We start from the raw sequence: 23446 nt of genomic DNA on the forward strand, positions 1-23446 counted from the left end.
GGGAAAATATTGCTATTATGTTGAAATGTATATATATTAGTATGATATGCTAGGAAATATGATTTTTAGAATGGAATGTACCATTTATTCAGCATTGTGTGGCATGGATATTATTTTACCTGAAAAGTATTATGTTATGGAAATTTTATGAATAAACACGTTTTTACAGATTATGAGATAATGCAGTACATTATGGTTTCAAAATACATGATAAATGAATTATTTATTCATAACGATATTTATGAAATGTTCGGCGCAAGGCCGTGTTGATATATGATTTTGGCGCAAGGCCGTATGTATGATTTTTGCGCAAAGCCATAGATGTGAAAGTAAACAGTACAAGGCCATATGTTTTTACGTTGTTACAGAACATACTATCAATCTATTTACATTAAACTATATATTATCATGTATTATGCATTATCAAAACTCGTATGATAGTTCAGTTCAGTTATAGGAGCACGGTACCGTTGCTATACAGATCAGATATTTTATTCAGACTTGTGCTAACCGCCCCACAAGAGGGTGGGAGATGGATAATCAATGTGGCTTTCAATGTAGAGTTGTAGACATCAACTTGGCAGTCTGGACCAGGGTGTGGTGGGTCCATCTTACTTACGGACATTTTTGACTCAACAGTGGTCGGCCAACCATTGTCGAGTCCTACCTTCAGGCTGCACAACCCATCATGGGGGGTAATATATGACATCAGCTAGCTATACATCATAGGTGAATTTTTAGTATTATCAATTATATCAGACATTTCATGATCAGTATGAATTATGTGATTATGAAAGTATATGATTATTCCATTATGATATGATGAACGTTTACCAGCATATTAAATGTATTGTATATGTATTATTTCATTAAATATTCATGTTGTCATACAACTGTGTTTAATTTATTTTCCCTTATTGAGAAGTGTCTCACACCCGAACTTAAATAATTTTCAGGAAACCCAGAAGGACCGGTAGGTCGAGCCCGTTGTTGAGTCAGTAGTACTACCCCACTAGGAGGGTAAGTTTTGATCTAAGAACAGTAGATATGTGTTGTGGGTTCCTAGATATGTTTATATGTATGTTGTATTTTTGGAGATTGTACATAAACATAGATATTTGGGAATGTAGTCGACTTTGGTATTTATATTTTATGGTTATGAAAATGTGATTTATATTTATTGCTACTTAGGTTTCCGCTGTGAATGTCAGATGTGTCCTCGTTACCCATGGGTTCAGGTTGACTTTGTTATTAAGTATGTTTTATTATATGATAAGATAAGAAAGTTGTTACACGCGTCATCCACTCACGTACAACAGCATAGCCACCATCAGCTCCAGATCTCCCCGAGAACGTCCGATCTCATTTACCAGTTCCGGCCACCCACCATCACCACCTGCCAGAACACCCTCTAGCAACCTCATAGTTTTCTTGCAGGTACCCCCCAGCCACAAACCAAGCCAACAAACCAGCAGCTCCATCCTCACACCCACAACTCTCCCTTAACCTGCATAACCCCCTACTCAGCATCTCTATAATCACCAGCAGCAATAGATCTTCGACCACTCACGCACCAGACCCACGGCAAATCCTATTTTCCTCTCGCCTGCAATCATCCAGCCACCACCTGACGAGCCCACAAGCTCCAGCACGCACCACCACGTTTCCCCACAGCCACCACGCCTCTTGCAACACAACAGAACCTGGCCATCTTCGCCCCCCATCCAAGGGAGTATCTACACCACACACATCCACCTCCCACGGCCTCGAGCACTACCATCACCTGCAACCTCTCCACTTCCACATAGCAACAGCCACAACCCTATGCCCAGCTCACATACTGAGAAGCAGCAATAGCACCCAACCCTTCCCATCTTAATTGTGCCCAACAAGAAGAAGCAGCCTACCTCACGGCCAGCCACCTCCATTCTCACAGCCGCAGTAAACCTTCCCTGCAGAATCCACGCTATGCCATAACCTCCATCTCCTCGACGTCAAGCAAAATCAACAACTCCCTTGTGTTCAATTTCATCCGATTCTAAAATTTTCCATCTGGGTAAATTTGGTTGTTGAGGATTGGAGTTGATCTTATTTTTATTTTTGATCACTGGGGCTTGTTAAAATTGTTGGTGTTAGGATAGTTGTGAACGAATTTTATCATAAAAAAAAAAAAAAAAAATCTGCCCCTGTGCATTACTATGATTAAAAAAAAAACCCACCATCCGTTTGTTAAAATACCCAAACCAGGATTTGTTTTAGACAAAAAAATGCTCCTACATGTGTGCTTAGATTTCAAAATCCCACTACCTGTTTGACAAAATGCCTGAACCAATGTTTTTTTTTGGGCAAACGACTGAAATGGTTTTGGGAATTGGTAGCATCAATTGGAGTTTGGTTTTTTGATTGTGGGAGTCAAATTTGGTTTCATGGTGAGTTCATTCTCTTGCAAAATAGTGGGTTATGTTGTGAGGTGTTTGTGAAAATGCCGGAGTGAAGACACACACCATTACACACACTGCTCACACACTATTTCACACACATTAACACACACTGTTCACACACTTTAACGTCCACTGTTCACCCACTCTTTCACACACCCTCACAAACTAACTTACTAACTTATACTAACTTTTACTAACATTTTATTTCTTTGCTTGCATTCATACTAACTCTAACCCATGCATACTAACTTTTAATTTCCTGTATACTAACTTTTAAATTTTTGTATACTAACTTTTAACTTCCTGTATACTAACATTTAATTTCTCATATACTAACTTTTAAATTCTTGTATACTAACTTTTTAATTCCTGTATACTAACTTTTAATTTCCTGTATACTAACATTTAAATTCCTGTATACTAACCTTTAATTTCTTGTATACTAACATTTAATTTCTTGTACTCTAACTTGCATACTAACACATGCTAACTTGCATACTAACATTTACTTGCTTGTATATTATTTCATCTACACACATTTATGCACACATACTTTACACATGTCATTTACAGACATTCCACATATCCAGGCACTTACATAGATCACACGCATGCAATTTCATTAATATCCATGCATTCACACGTATACACATACATAGGCATTCACATACATATGCATATACATGCATACAATTTCACACATACACGTGCATGCATGCATGCAGTCACACATACACACATTCACATTCATGCACATGCATGCATGCAATGTACATGGTCACATGCTCATAGGCATACCTGCATGCAATCCACCTTATGCATCCCGATATCACCAATGACATCATCATTTAGTGTCATTGTTCATTCATACATGCATACATGCGTACATATGCATGTCCGTTCACACACCAAGCATGTGCATGCCCGTTCATGCATTGCATCATTATTTATCATGGTTCATTCATACATACATACATGCATACATATGCATGTCCGTTCACACACCAAGTGTAACATCCTCAAAATTCTTCCCATTTTTTTTTTTAATAAATTACTCAAATACCTACATGTAATGGGCAATCCTATGTAGCGGAAAACATAAATCACATAACCACATATACTTGTATATACAATACTAGAATTCCGTATTTTTAGCCATAGCTATATAATACATCTCTCTCTCCAGTGTCAACTACCCAAAAATACAAAACCCTACACAAAACTTTCCCTCTGAACCAAGGTAATCAAAATACTCTCTATCCGCGAGCCTGATCTGCTCGCCCAGCTGTCTCACCTGAAAAATTGTAATGTAATGGGGTGAGTTGACGCTCAATAAGTGAAAATATGCTATTACTAGTGTGTGACAACTAAGTTAAGAATACTGTTCAAATAATAACTGAACTGTAATACAATAATAAATTTATAAAGCATATCTTCCTTTTCACAATTTAAAATATAACTGGATCATATGTATTTTCTACTTTTCATACTGCTAATATCATACTATACTCGTCATATACTATAAAGTTGTATACATATACATAACTGTGTTTTATCCCTGGAACTCTGTACGTCATGATTTGACCCCTTATGACAAGGTTGTGCGGCCCGTAGGCGGGACTTCATCTGGTCAGCCCTCTAGATAAGTCAATACTCTCTACACTACCTCAGCGAGGCCAAAATACATCCACTCCTAGGCTCGGGACTGGCTGCAACCTCATCAAACCGGCCCTCTCCACCCAGTGAACCGGGGAGCTGCACACTCTCCGAGCACGGTTGACGGTACCTACACACTATCTGAGATATGTGGTTGTACTCTATCTGTAAATAGTAACGGTACCGTGCCCTATATTCTTTATCTATATCTGTCTATAATCTTTCCTCAGGGATCTGATACTATATATACTCTTTTATTGTTTTCATTATGTTTCCAAAATTACCATAACGCTATCTTTCTGTTCTATAAATACCGTAATCTCTATATACTATATTTGTAGCATCTTGATGCTATCTCTGTATATCTGTCTGTACACTCTGTCTATATGCTTAGTCTGTATACTTTGTATGTTACGATAATAGGAAACATGACATACTATAAACACTGTATATACTCGTCTGAATAAAGCTGTAATATAATGATCTGAGCAAAACTGTATACATGTATATATATATATATATATATATATATATATATATATATATATATACATATCTGTTTTATGAAATTATTCGAATAAACGTTGTATATGTATGTATATCTTTCTATATAATCTCTGTGAATATATGGCTATATCCTGTATATTCTGTGTAACTCCATATACTGGAAAAACTATATAAATTGTATATACTGTCTATAACTGTGTATTCAGCATAGTATCATATACTGTAAAAACTATATAAGTTCTTCATCACATAAATATCCACTCAGACCAAATAAGCATTTAAAACTCATATTCTGTAAAACTAGGTAATAAGCTGGTATATACATATGTGTAAAATCTCTGTTAACATTATAACAATTTCTAGCATAGCATATTTCCCTTATCTTAACTCTGAAAAGCCACTATAAATTTTGGCTCTATACCCGCAGGGTTCCTAGCTCAACATCCTGAAAACAAAATCCCCAAGAACAAAATATAAGTATTTTCTTACTTACATCATTTCTCATAACTACAAGGAAGACATAATCTTAACAAAATACATTACCCTGGATTTGTGATGAAATCCAAACCAACTTCTCTAACAATCAGTTCCGGCAGACTTGCAGAGAACTTCACCAGGAGCATCGTGGTAGCCTCAGATCTTCGATCCGACGAGAAACGGGCCCAAAAACGAAGAGAGAAGTGGAAGAGACCATAGGAGAGAGAGAGAGAAGTACTGAAATTGGATAAAAATTTGAGTTTTTCATTATTTATAGGGCCAGATTCGCCGACGAGACACGTCACCTCGTCGACAAGTCCTTAAGTAATTTCGTTGACGAACCTTACCTCCTCGTCGATGAAATTTAGACTGCCCAACACCCCTCTCGGTATCTTCTTGTCGACGAATATTGTATTCTTCGATGAGGTCCTCTTATGCCTTTGTCGACAAAATTCCTTATGTTCGTCGACGAGACCCTTGAAAATTCTCTTCCTCATTATTATTTAAATAATATTATTATTCAAGTTGTTACATTCTCCCCTCGTTATAAAATTTCGTCCTTGAAATTTACTAATTGTATCTCCATCTATACATTCCATCATTCCGTAAAGGAGAAAAGGTCTACTTATTTTATTTCCTGCCCTTACTTGTGGCGGAGGAATACCGTGGTTACATTCATGTTCTGGGAAATTACACATATAAAACTAAAAACTATCTACTAACTAAAATTAATACATGTACCTGCAAAAGAAACTTATCTAACTATTATACTTTACCTAAGTACCTCTATACCTCTTGGAACAACTGCGGTTATGCTCTTCGAGTTCCCAAGAAGCTTCCTTTATAGTATGATTCTTCCACAAAACTTTTACTAATTGAATTTCTTTCGTGCGAAGTACTTGTGTCTTTCTGTCTAAAATTTGTACTGGTGTTTCTTCATAAACTAATGAATCCTTCAACTCTATCTCTGCATAACTGATTATGTGGGACAAGTCTAGGATGTATTTCCTTAACATGGCAACATGAAACACGTCATGAATTCGAGCCAAAGTTGGCGGCAAAGCTAGCCTATAGGCAATTGACCCTATTCTCTCAAGTATCTCAAAAGGACCAATATACCTAGGGCTCAACTTGCCATTCTTTCCAAACCTCATAACTCCTTTCTGAGGTGCTATCTTCAAAAATAGTTGATCTCCCACATCAAATTCCAACTCTTGGCAGCGAGTATCTGCATTGCTTTTCTGCCGGTTCTGTGCTGTACTGATTCTTTCTCTAATTAATCGGACTTTATCAGACGCCTGTTGTATTATCTCGGAACCCAAAACTCTCCTTTCACCTACTTCGTCCTAGAAAAAAGGAGAACTACATCTCCTACCATATAATGCCTCGTATGGAGTCATGCCAATACTAGCCTGGTAGCTTTTATTATAAGAAAATTCAATTAACGACATAAACTAAATCCAACTACCTCCAAAATCAAGCACACAAGTACGAAAAATATCATCTAGTGTCTGAATTGTCCTCTCAGTCTAACCATCTATCTGGGGATGAAAAGCAATGCTAAAAGCTAACTGCGTACTCATAGCCTCTTGAAAACTTTTCTAGAATAGTGAAGTAAACCGAAGATCTCGATCCGAGACTATGGATACTGGTACTCCATGAACACGAACTATCCCCTGAACATATATCTCTGCCAGTCTGTCCATGGAATAACTGATTTTAATAGGGATGAAATGAGCGGTTTTCGTCAGACGATCTACAACCACCCATATCGCATTCAATCCCAATTATACTGGTGGTAAGCTTGTAATGAAGTCCATCGAAACGTGGTCCCATTTCTATTCTGGAATGAACAGTGGTTGCAACTGTCCTGCTGGTCTCTAGTGCTCAGCTTTAACCTACTGACACGTCAGGCATTGCTGAACAAATTCGGCTATCTCCCTCTTCATTCCACTCCACCAGAAATACTCTTGCAGGTCTCTATACATTTTAGTACTGCCGGGATGGACCGTGTACAGAGATCTGTGAGCCTCTTTTAGTATAATTCTCCTAATCTCAGTATCTGCAGGAAAACATAGCCTAGTACGGAATTGCAGAGTTCCATCATCTGATATGCTGAACTCCTCTCCCCGACCATCCCGCACTCTAGCCATCACCTTTGCCAACTCTGCATCATTGCCCTGAGCTACTTTAATCCTGTCGTATAATGTAGGATGAACCACTAAACTGGAAATGACCGCCTGCGGACCCTCTTCTATTAACTCTAAACTGAGATTCTCCAAATCCATTAAAATTGAATGTGGAATCTCCATGGCTGCTAGTACGGGTCCCCCTGATTTCCTGCTCAGAGCATCTGCCACTACATTTGCTTTTCCTGAGTGGTAACTAATCGTGCAATCATAGTCTTTAATAAGCTCTATCCACCTTCTTTGCCTCATATTTAGCTTTTTCTAGGTGAAGAAATATTTCAGGCTCTTGTGATCCGTGTAAATCTTGCACTTTCCACCATATAAATAATGCCTTCAGATCTTAAGGGCATACACCACTGCAGCAAGCTCTAAATCATGGACAGGATAATTCTTCTCATATTCTTTAAGCTACCTAGACGCATATGTAATAACCCTGCCGTGTTGTATCAACACGCATCCAAGACCTTTCAAAGATGCATAATTGTATATTACAAACCCATCCTCGAATAGCCGGTACTAGAGCTGAAACTAACCGCTGCTTTAACTCTTGAAAACTCTACTTACAGTCATTAGTCCATTCAAATTTTACATTTTTCCTCGTAAGTCATGTTAATGGACCTGATAACTTGGAGAAACCATCCACAAAACCCCGGTAATAACCTGCTAATCCTAGAAAACTCCTGACTTTCTGAACATTTCCGGCCTTTCCCAACTCACCACTGCCTTTATTTTACTTGGATCAACTGATACACTTCTGAGATTACATGGCCGAGAAATGTGACTTGTTTTAACCAAAACTCACACTTCTTAAATTTTGCATATAATTTCCTTTCTCTCAATATCTGCAACACCAGCCTCAAATGATACTCGTGCTCCTCAAAACTCCTCGAATAGACCAGTATATCATCAATGAACACAACCACAAATTGGTCTAAATACTGATGAAACACCTGATTCATTAGATCCATAAATACTGCTGGTGCATTAGTCAACCCGAATGACACCACTAAGAACTCGTAATGCCCATACTTGGTACGAAATGCGGCCTTTGAAATATCTTCTGCTTTAACTTTCACTTGATGGTAGCCTGACTGCAGATCAATTTTAGAGTAAACCTAGGTCCCCTGGAGTTGATCAAATAAGTCATCGATCCTAGGGAGAGGATATTTATTCTTAACTATCAGTTTGTTTATCTCCCTATAATCAATGCATAATCTCATGGTTTCATATTTCTTTTTCACAAACAGAACTGACGCACCCCAAGGCGACACACTGGGCTTGATGAAACTTTTATCAAGCAATTCCTGTAACTGCTCTTTCAATTCTTTTAACTCTACCAAGGCCATACGGTATGGTTCTTTTGATATTGGTGCAGATCTTGGCAACAAGTCTATAATGAACTCAATCTCATGATCAAGAGGAAAACCAGGTAATTCTTCTAGAAATACATCTGGAAACTCTCTCACCAATGGTATGTCATCTTGTCTCAATACTTCTTTTGGCAATTCTTTTATGTATGCGACATACCCCTGACAAGCACCCTATAACAATCTCCTCACCTGAATAGCCGACACTAACTGTGGCGAAGCATGCACGCGTGAACCCATAAATCTAAATTCTAGCTCACCCGTAGGTTTGAAAATTACTTTTTTTCTATGGCAATCAATACTAGCGTGATAAATAGTTAACCAATCCATACCCAGTATCACATCAAATCCCTGCATATCCAAGACCAGTAGATAGGCTAAAAGCACTCTTTTCTGAATACTTACTGGAAAATTCTGAATTACCCTCCTACATCTAACCACAGATCCCATCGGCATACCAACAGACAGTTCTACATCTAGTAGTTGAGTCTTTACCCCAGTTATTCTGACATACCTCACCGACATAAAGGAATGGGTGGCACCTGTATCAAATAAAACAATCATTTTATATGGTAAAGCAGCAAAAGTACCTATGACCACGTCTCCAGCCGTCTCAACATCTCCCGGTGTCAATGCGTAGACCCTCGCTGGCGTAGTGTTCCTCTGCTGCCCACCGCGGGGCGCCTGATATCCACCTCGAAATGGTTTGGGAGCCTGAGTATAATTCGATGGCGTTTGACATGATCAAGCCATATGATCAGGCATCCCGCATCGATAACAAACATTTTCCCCCAGTCGGCACTCACTAAGATATCTCCGTCCGCATCTAGGACAAATGGCAGGAAGCTGTCCGCCCTGAAATACCCTATGCTCTACCATCTGCCTCTAGCCTCTGCCAAATCTACCTCCTCTCCAAGGGCCTCGACTGGGATCTGCCTGAAAACTGGAGAGAGCACAGTCCTCTTCCTCTGACTCTGTGTCTCCGTCTCTCTAGATAGACTCTCCTCCGCTATAGTGGCCCTATCAACCAATTCTGCAAAATCTTGGATCCTCAGTACTGCCACCTGTCTGTAAATGTCTCGCCTCAGGTTCCTCTCGAACATTCTGGCCTTCTTCACTTCATCGAGAACAATATATGGGAAGAAACGTGAGAGCTCGATAAATCTCGCCGCATATTGCTGGATAGTCAATGATCCCTGGGACAGGCTCAGAAACTCCTGTACTCAAGCCTTTCTCACTGAGGCAGGGTAATATCTATCGAAGAACACGTCCTTGAAACGAGCCCAGGTCATCGGCACTGGTATAGCCCTCTACTCCTCCAACAACCTAGTGGCTGCCCACCATATCTCGACCTCCCCTGCCAGCCTATACATAGCACATAAAACTCTCTGCTCGTTGGTGCAATGAAGTACTATCAAAATCTTCTCTATCTCTTGCACCCAGTTCTCAGCAATTGCAGGATCAGTCGCTCTAGAAAAAGCTGGCAGATTCATCTTCATGAATTTCTTTATGGTGCATCCTTGAATGGGAGATCGACCTCCTTGCTCTCTAGAACTCTGCCCTATCTCATCCATAACTTGTTGAGCCACACTACGTAGCACAACATCTGAATCCCCACCTGCTGCGCTAGAAGGACCAGCACCATCATTCCCACTATCGTGAGCGCTATTGCCTCCTAGGTCCATCCTGAAAATATATAGAACACTGTTTCAGAATTCTATTTCTCTACAAACCCAACTCATTCAACTAAAACTCCAAATTCTCTATTAATCATCCTTCCTGATTCGAACCCCAAATCACATCCCATAAACTAAATACATAACTTGTCGACAGTTTACTCTGGTTTTCCTGGAATCGTCACCCCAGGAAAAATACAGAAACAATCACAAAATCCCTTATCTAGATCACAGAACAAAACCTCAAATCTTTTCCCTATATTCTAGTATTGTTTTCCGCTGCACTCTACAGTCTACGGAACCTAGCAACCTAAGCTCTAATACCAAAATGTAACATCCTCAAAATTCTTCCCAATTTTTTTTTTTTAGTAAATTACTCCAATACCTGCATGTAATGGGCAATCCTATGCAGCGGAAAACATAAATCACATAACCACATATGCTTGTATATACAATACCAGAATTCAGTATTTTCAGCCATAACTATATAATACATCTCTCTCTCTCTCTCCAGTGTCAACTACCCAAAAATACAAAATCCTACACAAAACTTACCTTCTGAACCGGGGTAGTTAAAATACTCTCTATCCGCAAGCCTGATCTGCTCGCCCAACTTTCTCACCTGAAAAATGGTAATGTAATGGGGTGAGTCGATGCTCAGTAAGTGGAAATATGCTATTACTAATGTGTGGCAACTAAGTTAAGAATACTGTTTAAATAACAACTGAACTGTAATACAATAATAAATTTATAAAGCATATCTTCCTTTTCACAATTTAAAATATAACTCGATCATCTGTATTTTCTACTTTTCATACTGCTAATATCATACTATACTCATCATATACTGTAAAGTTGTATGCATATAACTGTGTTTTAACCCTCGAACTATGTTCGTCATGATTTGACCCCTCATGACAGAGTTGTGCGGCCGTAGGCGGAACTTCATCTTGTCGACCCTCTAGATAAGTCAATACTCTCTACACTACCTCAGCCCGGCCAAACTGCAACCACTCCTAGGCTCGGGACTGGCTGCAACCTCATCAAACCGGCCCCTCTACCCAGTGAACCGGGGAGTTGCATACTTTCTGAGTACAGTCGACGGTACCCAAACATTATTTGAGATATGTGGTTGCACTCTATCTGTAAATAGCAACGGTACCGTGCTCTGTATTCTTTATTTGTATCTGTTTGTAATCTTTCCTCAGGGATCTAATATTATATATATATATATATATATATATATATATATATATATATGCATATATACCTTTTTATTGTTTTCATCATGTTTCCAAAATTACCATAACACTATCTTTCTATTATGTAAATACTGTAATCTCTGTATACTGTATCTGTAGCATCTTGATGCTATCTTTGTATATCTGTCTGTACACTCTATCTATATGCTTAGTCTATATACTCTATATGTTATAGTAATAGGAAATATGACATATTATAAACACTGTATATACTTGTCTGAATAAAGCTATAATATACTAATCTGAGCAAAATTGTATACATGTATATGTGTGTGTGTGTGTGTGTGTGTGTGTGTGTGTGTATATATATATATATATATTATGAAACTATTCGAATAAAAGTTGTATATGTATGTATATCTTTCTATATAATCTCTGTGAATGTATGACTATATCTGTATATTCTATGTAACTCCATATACTGGAAAAACTATATAAACTGTATATACTGTCTATAACTGTGTAATCAGCATAGTATGATATACTGTAAAAACTATATAAGTTCTTCATCACATAAATATCCACTCAGGCCACACAAGCATTTAAAACTTATATTCTGTAAAACTAGGTAATAAGCTGGTATATACATGTGTAAAATCTCTGTTAACATTATAACAATTTCTAGCAAAGTATATTTCCCTTACCTTAACTCTGAAAAGCTACTATAAAATTCAAACTCTATACTCGCAGGGTTCCTAACTCAACATCCTGAAAACAAAATCCCCAAGAACAAAATATCAGTATTTTCTTACTTACATCATTTCTCATAACTACAAGGAAGAAATAATCTTAACAAAATACCTTACCCTGGATTTGTGATGAAATCCAAACCAACTTCTCCAACGATCAGCTCTGGCAGACTTGTAGAGAACTTGTCAGGAGCGTTGTGGTAGCCTCAGATCTTTGATCTGGCGAGAAACAGGCCCAGAAACGAAGAGAGAAGTGGAAGACCGTAGGAGAGAGAGAGAAACACTGAAATTGGATAAAAATTCGAGTTTTTCACTATTTATAGGGCCAGATTCGTCGATGAGTCCTTAAGTAATTTCGTCGACGAACCTGACCTCCTCATCGACGAAAATCAAACTGCCCAAAACCCCTCTCGGTATCTTCTCGTCGACGAATATTGTATTCGTCAACGAGGTCCTCTTATGCCTTCGTCAACGAAATTCCCTGTGTTCGTCGACGAGGCCCCTAAAAATTCTCTTCCTCTTTATTATTCAAATAATATTATTATTCGGGTTGTTACACCAAGCACGTGCATGCGTTTTCATGCATGACATCACCATTTAGTGTCATTGTGCATTCATACATGCAAACATGCATACATATGCATACCCGTTCACATACCATGCACATGCATGCCCATTTGTGCCCTACATGCATACACATATTCATGCATTAGTGCCATTGCTTGCATGCAGGCATGCGCATGTTCATTCAAAAAATTCTCAAAAAATCCCAAAAATATTTTCATACTTTGATTTCCATGGTTTTTATTTTGTACTATTTTGAAGTTCGGAAAAAAAATCACAAAAAATGTTTTCATGCTTAGGAAAAATCAAAAAAATGTTTGTTAGGTCCAGAAAATTATTTTCATTCCGAACAAATTTCAAAAACCTCCCGGACTAGTATTTTCTTACTTAGAAATGTCATATGAGATTTCAAAATCTGGGAGAGTATTTTGTACCTTATTTTCTTGATTTTCTATCCCGATGATTACAAAAAAGGGCATGGACTCTTCGAAGTATTAGATTACTCCGGTTCTGAGGGAATACCTATATTGTATCTGTTTTGTGTATTTTCCTTAATTTTTGGAAGGGAGTAATTTTGAAAGGCTTATTATATTTATTTTGGGATAATTTTTTATTAATCTGGTACCGTTCGTAAGAACGGGCGCGTAGGGGGTGCTAATACCTTTCCCTCACGTATACGTACTCCCGAGCTCGACTCTGGTAACACAGACCGATTCTACCCCTAACGAGGTAGCAATCAAATGTTCTAACCGCACTCCAAAAGGTTAGTGGGGTAGAATCAAGTGTTCTAACCGCACTCCAAAAGGTTAGTGACAATTCCATCATACACCGTTTTTCTACGAAAATATTTTCAAAATCACACATCCATTCTTCCTAGTTTGCAACCGCACCAATTTTGTCAAAGTGGTCTCTGGCAGGGTCTGGGATGTCGCGATAGGTTTAAATCATACGAAACATGAAAAGAGATATGAGGTGGAAGATGCATCATCTCGAATTGTGTAACCTAGCTAGGCCTAATTCAGGCTTCTAAAAGAGATGAGGTTTCTGCATCATCTCCAATTGTGTAACCTGGACCTAATTTAGGCTTCTAAAAGAGAGAGAGAGAGATACTTGCATGCCCTAGAGAGGCCCTAGAGAGGCATGCATGTGTGTTCCCATCCAATAAAATGGTATTCAGTATTGCAGTGTGACCTCACACAAACTTATATGATACTATAACTATATTCTCACTGGCACCTAAACCTTTTCCTAATTGTAATACTTAAAAAAAAAAAATGTATAATAGGAATTCATTGGATTCCAAACGAGATCATCTTGCACCCCTCAATGTTCCTTTTCAATCAAAGCTTACTTGATCTATTTTTTCACATGTTAATTCATGTTTTCTTAGTTTACAATGTGATTTAATTAGACTGTGATACATATGCTCCATCATGAAATTCATTTTGGAGTTATGGAGGTGAATCAACAGAAGGATATTTAAAATGTATTTGTTCAGCAATAAAGAGAAGTTTAGTTGGTATCAAGGCGAATGAAAATTATGACTAATTTTAATTCAAAGTCATAAGTATTATGTCATTATATATAAGAACTTCTTTTAGACTTTTGTCTTGCTTTCTAGCATTAATATAATCCTCACAATCGATCCGTCACATCCATTTATAAGAAAAGTGTAAGAGCAAGATGTTAATTTCTATTTGGGTTGACAACAATAATGATACAGTTTCGTTGTCCTTTGCAATTGTGGAGAAATAACGAAGGAGAAATTTGAATTTTTCTTTTGTGTGTTTCATTTGATTGCATGCGATTATTAGACCTTTCAACATGGCAATCAATTTCAAAAGAACATGACTTCATAAGGCACAGCTGGGAAGAAAAAAAAAGGCCATTAGTGGAAGCTTTACTATCCAGTTAGTAAATTTTAACTAGGTTATGGTGATGATCAACAGTGATAGGTAAACAGGATCTCCTTGGATAAATATGTAATTGCCATTATCGTAGATATATATATATATATATATATATATATATATAGTAAAATCAATTAAGAGGCATGCAAACTACTAGTCATTGTGCTGGCTGGTGCAACACACTTCCTACTGGGTTGCAGCTCCTTTCACTATCACTACATTGCTACAAAGACGACTATGAATAAGGAAGGACTTAATGCCGTGGTGGATCCAAGATTTTATGAGACAAGGAATGAGATTATGCTTACTAATAAATTTAAAATGTCAAATGTTCCGTAAATTTATCGAATTTTTTTATTATTTGAAACTAATTAACTTATTATTTTACACTAGGTCATAAATTTTCGAATTAAAATTTTAGTGTTAAATTTTATATATTAAAAATATTAATATGATTATAGATAATAGCCCGTCTCAAATTTATGTCTTTATAGCATTAATTTTTATGTTCATGTGCAATTCTTCATCTTCAATATTATAAACCCAAAAAAATTGAAAAAAAAAAAAAAATTGTATCCCGAAACTAAAATGTATGCTCTATACACACGAAAATGCACATATACGTGCAAGAAGAAAATAAAATAGATACATGAAAAAGTTTGGAATAAACATGTTATCAAAAATGTAGAATTATCAAGATTAATTAGAGCTCATTTGTAAACTCAATCTTCGAGGAGAAATAGTAAATAGTTATGAAATTGATTCATATCACATTTTAAGTTGTCATTGTCTTACTAAAATTTTCACGGTGTCATTATAGTGCTTTTGAAAAAATTGGAAAGGTATTAAAGTTACGTAAAGGAAAAGTCACCAAACAAATTTGCAACCCTTTTGAATTGCTTTGATTCTTCTATCATGCACTAATACATTGCATTGATGTTACATATGGTATGATTTAGTCAAAAATAACTAAAGAATTTATCAATTAAGACAGTCAATTTCAAAATCTTAACCCACAATATATAATATCTAATTATTTGGTGACAAAATATTATCATAGACAGTTAGGGGCTTACCTCATGAGCGGTATAGGGGCTTACCTCAATCGATAAGAGCACATGAAGACTTGTTCATTTCATTGGTCAATGATTGTCAAATCTAATTTTAAGATTTGTTTGATGAATGAACAAATCTTGACCATGTAGGGCTTTACTTGTTTTGAATCAAGAACCACTAAATTAAGTTTTTTTGGTTAGGCTAAGCTCGTTTAGTAGGAGGCTTCAATTAGGCGAAACTTGTTTGACAAGGTCAAATTGTGTTAGATAGACTGTAAGGTTACATTTGATTTGTAAAATGTATATTCTTAGGAATAAATTTAGTTTTAGTAGGCTAATTACAATTAGTTATACAAGACATTATGTTGTTAGTATAAAGTAAATAACATTATAAAATATTTTATGAGTCTATAATAAAGAATAGACAAAGAATAACTATTCCCAAATTTCATCATAGGGATGTCTATTCCTTTTTTAATTTATGTTGGATTAAATAATTATGAATATACAAGGAATAAGTATGTACTTGATTCCTAAAATTTAAAATATGTTCTATTTTATTCTAAGGAATAACTATTCTACTGAATCAAATGAGCCGTAAATGTCTTATTTAACCTAAAAATAGTGTTTGTCCAGGTATGTGCTTAGTTCAAACTACATAACCTCTGCATTTGAGAGCATAAATTTTGAATCTTAAATTTGGATTTAACTGAATTTAGACAAATTTCAAAATAATTTTACATTACATTTTAACTAAATCCAATAAAACTCAAAATCCAAACTCTTTCTAGGAATATGAATTTAGTAATAGATTCAACCCCAAGATAAATAGATTGGGTTGGTGATGTAAAGACCCGGAAAATATAAAAATAAAAGAAAATTGAAGAAAGGAGGAAATTTGATTTTGGAAGCCAAACCGTCGACGGTTTCGTGAGGGCTACAAAAAACCGTCAATGGTTTTCTTTTTACTGTGTACTAGTAACTAGTAAAACAGCAAAAATGGACAAGCTAAAGCCCAAACCGTCGATGGTTTTGTTAACAGTGCAGAAAATCATCGACGGTTTTCTCTACAGTGGGCGAGATAAGAGGATCTTGCGAGTCATTTTTTGAAATCAAAACAAATCCTCTCTCTCTCTTTCATAAACCCACGGCTCTCTCTCCCTTTCCTCTATGATTTCGCTCCGATCGTAGTTCAAATCAACAATCTGGAACCACCACAAGGTTCTTAGGAAGATTTTCTACAACTTAGGTGGAACAGATTTTCAGTTTGGGGTTCTGGGCCACCATCCCAAAACTAGGGTAAGTGGGGTATTTTAGAGTTTTAAAGTTAATTTGGAGTATAAAGAATTTAGGAAATATTAAATGTCAATATTGTGGAGGTTGTGTTGAATAATTTAGGAAAAAAATGAATTTCAAGCTTTTGAGCTGCAAACATCGAGGAGCGTGGGTCTTAGGGTGTTAGTGGACCTCTCAGTAAGTCAGATAAGGGAAATAAATTATAACAGTGTTTTCTGAAATTACTGAATGAATGGATATGTGAAAAAAGAAAATATGTTATTTTATCTACGAATATTAGAATTTGAATATTAAACGAAATTGTGAGGCATATGGTTTATACTGAGAATTGTTTTATTGAGAAATGATGAAATATGAATTATAGAAAGACTTCACTGTGAAATGTTGAATGACATGGAATGAGATTTATATGTGTTATTATGAGATGAAATGTGTGATGAAATGATAAAAATATTATTGATATGACGAGATGAATTGTGAATGCTGAAAATGGGAATATTGCAATGTAAATTTCGAAATGTGAATATTGAGATGGGGAACATTGAATTTGTGAATACTGGAAATGTGGAAATTATAGGAGAATTCTGCAATGTGAATACTAGAATGTGAGTAAGAAAATGTGAATATTAAAATGTGAATGTTGAAATGTGAATATTGAAATGCGAATTTAAGAATGTGAATATTGTAACGTGAGTACTGCAATATGAATGTGAAATGTGAACACTAGAATTGTGAATATGAAGAAGTGGAAAAATTGCAATGTGAATACTGCAATTGTGAATACTTGAAGATGAATGAGTAATGTAAAATGATGAAATGTGGAGAGCATAACCTCGACCATGGGGAGAAACATGGCGTAGAGATTATTTCAGGAGAGCATAACCTCGATCATGTGGAGGAGCATGGCGTAGAGAATATGTTCAAAACAGTATAACCTCGACCATGGGGTGAAGCATGACGTGTAAAATATATATTCAGGGTGGTATAACCTCAACCATGGGGTGAAACATGTCGTGATAAATATTTTCAGAGTAGTATAACCTCGACCATGAGGTGAAACATGGCGTAGTGAATATTTTCAGGAAACTATAACCTTGATCATGGGGAGAAGCATGGCGTGAAAAACGTATTCAGGGTGGTACAACCTTGACCATGGGGTGAAACATGGCGTAGAAAGAATATTCTCAGGGCTTGAAAGTGAAAATGAGGTGCATGAGTTTAATAAAGTAGATAAATAAGATGAAGTAAAACTCTACGCTTGAGGGCTTATTAAGTAAGGTGAGTGCACTGATAAGTATCAGTTGTAATCGTACCCGAGTTAATAGAGATAGGTTACAAACAATATCATACCAGAGGGGAGTTACATGTATGGGCGTATATTCTCCCCTATCCTTAGGGACTTTCGCTGGTAAATATAGATTACATGTGAATGAGATGTAAGATGGGAATTAAGCTTATAAAAGCTTGTGTTTTATATCTATATAATTATAAGAATGATTGGTGTATTTTCTTAGATGATTTTATCACTGAAATGTATATGATGATATAATGAAACTTATATTGTCACATACTGTAAACAATTTATTCCATCTTACTGAAATGTGTCTCACCTAAATTTCTAAATATTTCAGGAAATCGAGATAGACCAAGTAATAGAGTTCCGAGGTAGAGGAGAGCTGATACCCTGAATAGACAGGTTGAGTATTCTGAGGTAGGGATGAAGGATTTCCCTAGAATATTTTGCATTTCTTTTTGAGAATGTGTTACATATGTATATATAGATGGTTAGTACTCTAGTTGTAACAAACTGCTATTTAACTGGGTTTTTTTATTTTTATTTTTTATACTATGATATTTAACATGCTCTGATACCATACTAGATTGAACTCAATCATTAACCTAAGCAGCAAGAAGCGGAAATTAAATAAACATATTCATATATAATTATGTACAATACCAGAGTGCTAATAGGTTTCCCAAAATACACATATTTGATTGTTCCCCCAATATCCTCAACTGGTGAGGGCTATACAAAAATACTCCCAAAAATATACTCACTCTCTCTGACAGGCAGTACTATGACCTCTCTATCTACGAGCCTGGTCCGCTCGCCCAACTGGCTCACCTGAAAAAAATGATTCAACACTGGGATGAGCCAACGCTCAGTAAGACGAAATATGCAATTACTAGTGTGTGGCAATTGAGCTACAATACTGAGAAAATCCATTACTATATAGTTATGTAACACTGAATCTGTAAAGCACAATACTAGAAATATAGTCTTCATCTTTTACTTGTTGCTTAACATTTCTGTACTTTAGGTTTCTATTCAAAATACTGCTAATATAAGTATATATTTTCTGTTTCTGTAAAGCTGTATAAACATAATAATAACTGTAAACTTCCCTGTGAATAACTGTGTGTCATGATTTAACCCCTCATGACAGGGTTGTGCGGCCCGTAGGCGGAATTTACCCTGTTTAGCCAACCAGGAATAAATCACTATACTCCATAGTCTGATCAGCCCTCCTCAACCCATATCTGATGGGGAGTCTCTCCACTTGTGAGCTCTATATGATCGACCTTTATACCACGTATTATCTAAATAGGTTTGCAATTTATAAACTGTATGTAGCTACGGTACCATGCTCTGTAACTGTATGGTCCAACAGGGTCTGATACTATATAATACACCTCTATATATAACAATCTGTTTTACCATGATTCTGTAATAACTGTATAAATCATGACGCTGTGGAAAACTGTATCTCTATATCAACTGTGTTTTTGTAATTAACTATAAATCTGTATGTCATAGTACTGTAAAACTACATAATCATGGTATTTCTGTAATTGCTGTAAAATACATATATATTCTGTAAAACACATCTCTGAAAATACTGTAAAGCATGTTTCTATACTATTTACATATTCTCAAGCCACATAGTAATTTTAAAACATATTAATCACATTTGATAAACTGTATAAATCTCTACTGTAAACAATACTTTGGTGGAACATTTATAATTTCATACTGAAAACATATTCATATAATCTAGCATAGCATATTTCCCTTACCTGTATCCTGCTAAAAATCCCCTACTATAACGGGTCCAACACCCGCAGGGTTTTCCACTCAACACCCTGAAAACCATAAATTTTAAAAAAAAAAAAAAACATCAATATTTCTTGGCCTACATCATTTCCTACAACTGTTAGGAAGTCAAAAATTAAATAAAAAACCTTACATTGAATTTGGGATGAATTCCAACTTCGTTTCACCAACGATCCGTTCCGGTAGACTTGAAGAGAACTCCACCAAAAACGTCGTGGTGGCCTCAGATCGTCGATCCGACGACTGACAGGGTCAAAATCAAAGGAAGAATAAGGAGGAACCGTAGAGGAGAGAGAGAGTGAGGGTTTTGGTTGAAATTTTGCGATTAAAAATCAGTTTAGGGCTATTTATGCTGCAGGATTGTTCAACGAGCCACGTCATCTCGTCGACAAGTTCTTAAGGAAATTCATCGACGAACCTTACCCTTCGTCGACGAAATTCAGAGTAGCCCAAAATCCTCGCCCGGTATTTTCTTGTCGACAAAGTGGGACCTCGTTGACGAGGTCCAGAAGACATTCGTCAACGAATCCCTGTATTCGTCAACAAACCCTGGAAATTCTTGAAATTATATTTTCCAAAAATGCAATGTCGTTGACGAAGCCTACTGCCTTCTTCTATTACTGATTTCATTTCTCTCTCTCTCTCTCTCTCTCTCTCTCTCTCTCTCTCTCTCTCTCTCTATTATTTAAATACTATTATTCTTTGAGTTGTTACACTAGTATGTATTTGTTATGGTATGTATATATATATACTGACTTCTGCTGTTAGGTTTGTATATTTGAAAATGACTGTATGCTCGGTACCCACTTCGGATCAAGTTATGTTTGTATGATATTAGAGATGTTGACATGACCAATGTGTGGTTTGAATATTTATTATTTATATAATAAAAAAATTATATGAAAATCGGGACGTCACAGGTGAGATAATCTCAAGACATTATTAATAAGAATTTATTTTCACTTCTGGACTAACAAGACTCTAAAAGCTCTTTACATATCATAGTGAGAAATTCCAAAAACTGAGCAGCTGGACAACTCTCTACCCGGAACTCGAACTCGAAAGTGAGAGCCCTTTGGAATTACAAGATTGCACGAACCGAGTCCTTCGTGATCTGCGTCTGGATTCCACTACTCCTAATCGGTATCCCACTGTGCAGCTTCGTAACTAGAGGCATACGTCGCGCACTACAGACGGCGGTGTCTTATACACTTGTCAGCCTTCTTCATCTGGCCCGCGCGGCCGCCTTCCACCTTAACCCCGAAGTAACTCTCTCTCTCTCTCTCTCTCGCTCTATAAAATTGAGTGGAGAGGGAAGGACCTGGTAGTTATCAGCGCTCGAGCTATAATTTAGTACTGTTCGACTTCATTCTACTGCGCCCCCACAGGCCACACAAATCATTAATCAAACACTCCCTCTTGGACCATACTTTGATTTTTCTTCCCCATATCCATCTCCTTCTTCTTCATCTCCTTCTTCTTCTTCTTCTTCTTCTTGCTATTATTATTCTATATATTGTTTTTACAGGTAGATAGATTGGCGGTTAAGAATACATATAGACATAGTCAGTCTCTCCATCGACATGCTCGCTTCTCCTCAGCTTCCTGAGCATTTCTCTGCATACCCATCAATTTCTTCAGAGCAACAGCTCTCTGTCTGCCTCAATATCAAACTCAAGAACCTCATGTGCTTGCTCCTCCTCCGATTCATCTCCCTTCTTGCTCCTCGATCCAAAGGCTAGACCTTTATATTTTTACTTTCATATTCACTTCCGATCACAGAGCATTATTAGCTTAATTCCAGCTTGATCATCAATATTAGTTCTTCATTCAAGGCGGCCACATGATGGGTTTGAGCTCAAAACAAGTTTCGGCTGGTGAAGGGGTCGATTGGGGCCAGACCTTGTTGCCCACGGGTGCCTTGGAGCTGCCTCCGAAACAAACTCCGGCGACGCGGCAACCGCCTCAACAGCAATTGGGGCCGTCGCTGAAGTGCCCGCGATGCGATTCTACCAACACCAAGTTCTGTTACTACAACAATTATAACAAGTCCCAGCCCCGCCACTTCTGCAAATCCTGCAAGAGGCATTGGACTAAAGGCGGAACTCTCCGCAACGTTCCCGTCGGCGGCAGCCGCAAGAATAAGCGGCTCAAGGCGTCAACAGCCAGTACTTCCGCCACCGCCGCGACCAGTGCCTCAAATAGTGGGAGTGGCGGGACTAATACCCACACAGCAAATCATCGAACAGTTGGTGATGGGGAGACCGATATTTCTGAAATTCTCCCTCGGGCTTTGATTTCTTGTTCCCCATCTAATTCTCTTCAACTCAATCATTTCTTCAACAGCAGCAGCAAAAATTTCGGTCATGATGGCATCTTCGACCGGTCGATTCTATCTCTGCATCAAAATCATCAGAACCTATGCAACATTCCCTTTCCAAGCCTCACAAGCCCTTTCGGGAGCGACCCATTTTCAATTTCGTCCCCATTTCAATCCTCGAACGTTTATAGCTGTGCCGCAGGGGAACCCGAGACTATGGAGGACTCAACAATCACTACCGTGAATATGCCCACGGCAAGCGGCGGCGGCGCGGCCACCGATCAGCCATGGCAGGTACCTACTTCAAGCAGCGCCGCCCTGGAGACATGCTACTCGTGGGGTTTAGATGATATTGACGCACTGGTCTCAGCCGACCTCAATCTACCATGGGATGATGATTAATCCGATATCAAACCATGAAGGTGTTTTTTCTGTTCTCCGTTTTTCATTAGCGGTGTCAACAGACATGTCTACGAGTTTGATGTCTGTGTACTACTAGTTGGGATCGCCTCTTCTATCTGTTAAATATTTATACTAGTTAATCATACCAATATGTGTTTCTTTTTGTTTTCAGCGATCATACATCTTCAATTGTCTCCTTCAACCTGTAATTGTCATAGTGATAAAGGCTATTTGAAGCTGTCATTTTTTTTTTTTCCTGGTTGAAGCTTCTGTTGAATTGCCCTCCGTGTCTCTGTCTCTCTCTCTCTCTCTCTGGCCAGTGTTCTCATGGTCTAATAAGATGAAGAACACATAAAAGTTATGAATTGGGGTTTAGAGGAAAGAGATTATTCCATGGGTACAACAGATGAGCTGGGTGCCATTAGGTCTTTTTTGTGATTGTTCACTCAGGAAGTTGAGACCGGAGAGTCCCACTAGGCTAGGCCCGAGCAGCGATGTGAGAGGTGGTTGGGGGCGTCCG

At 37.5% G+C, this 23446-nt stretch overlaps 1 protein-coding gene across 1 annotated transcript; it reads left to right on the top strand.

The window, feature by feature from the left end:
• Positions 1-21070: 21070 nt before the first annotated feature.
• On the top strand, positions 21071-23174 carry LOC131144313 (dof zinc finger protein DOF1.4-like). The gene has a single exon (XM_058092873.1). It carries the CDS (start codon positions 22048-22050, stop codon positions 22924-22926), a length of 879 nt encoding a protein of 292 aa, XP_057948856.1. The 5' UTR covers positions 21071-22047; the 3' UTR covers positions 22927-23174.
• Positions 23175-23446: the final 272 nt, after the last annotated feature.

This window comes from Malania oleifera, chromosome 12 (genome assembly GCF_029873635.1).
Source record: "Malania oleifera isolate guangnan ecotype guangnan chromosome 12, ASM2987363v1, whole genome shotgun sequence".
Taxonomy (NCBI): Eukaryota; Viridiplantae; Streptophyta; class Magnoliopsida; order Santalales; family Ximeniaceae; genus Malania; species Malania oleifera.

Excerpts from the sequence above, each read along its gene's own strand:
- LOC131144313 (XM_058092873.1), top strand. The coding sequence starts at position 22,048 with ATGATGGGTTTGAGCTCAAAACAAGTTTCGGCTGGTGAAGGGGTCGAT.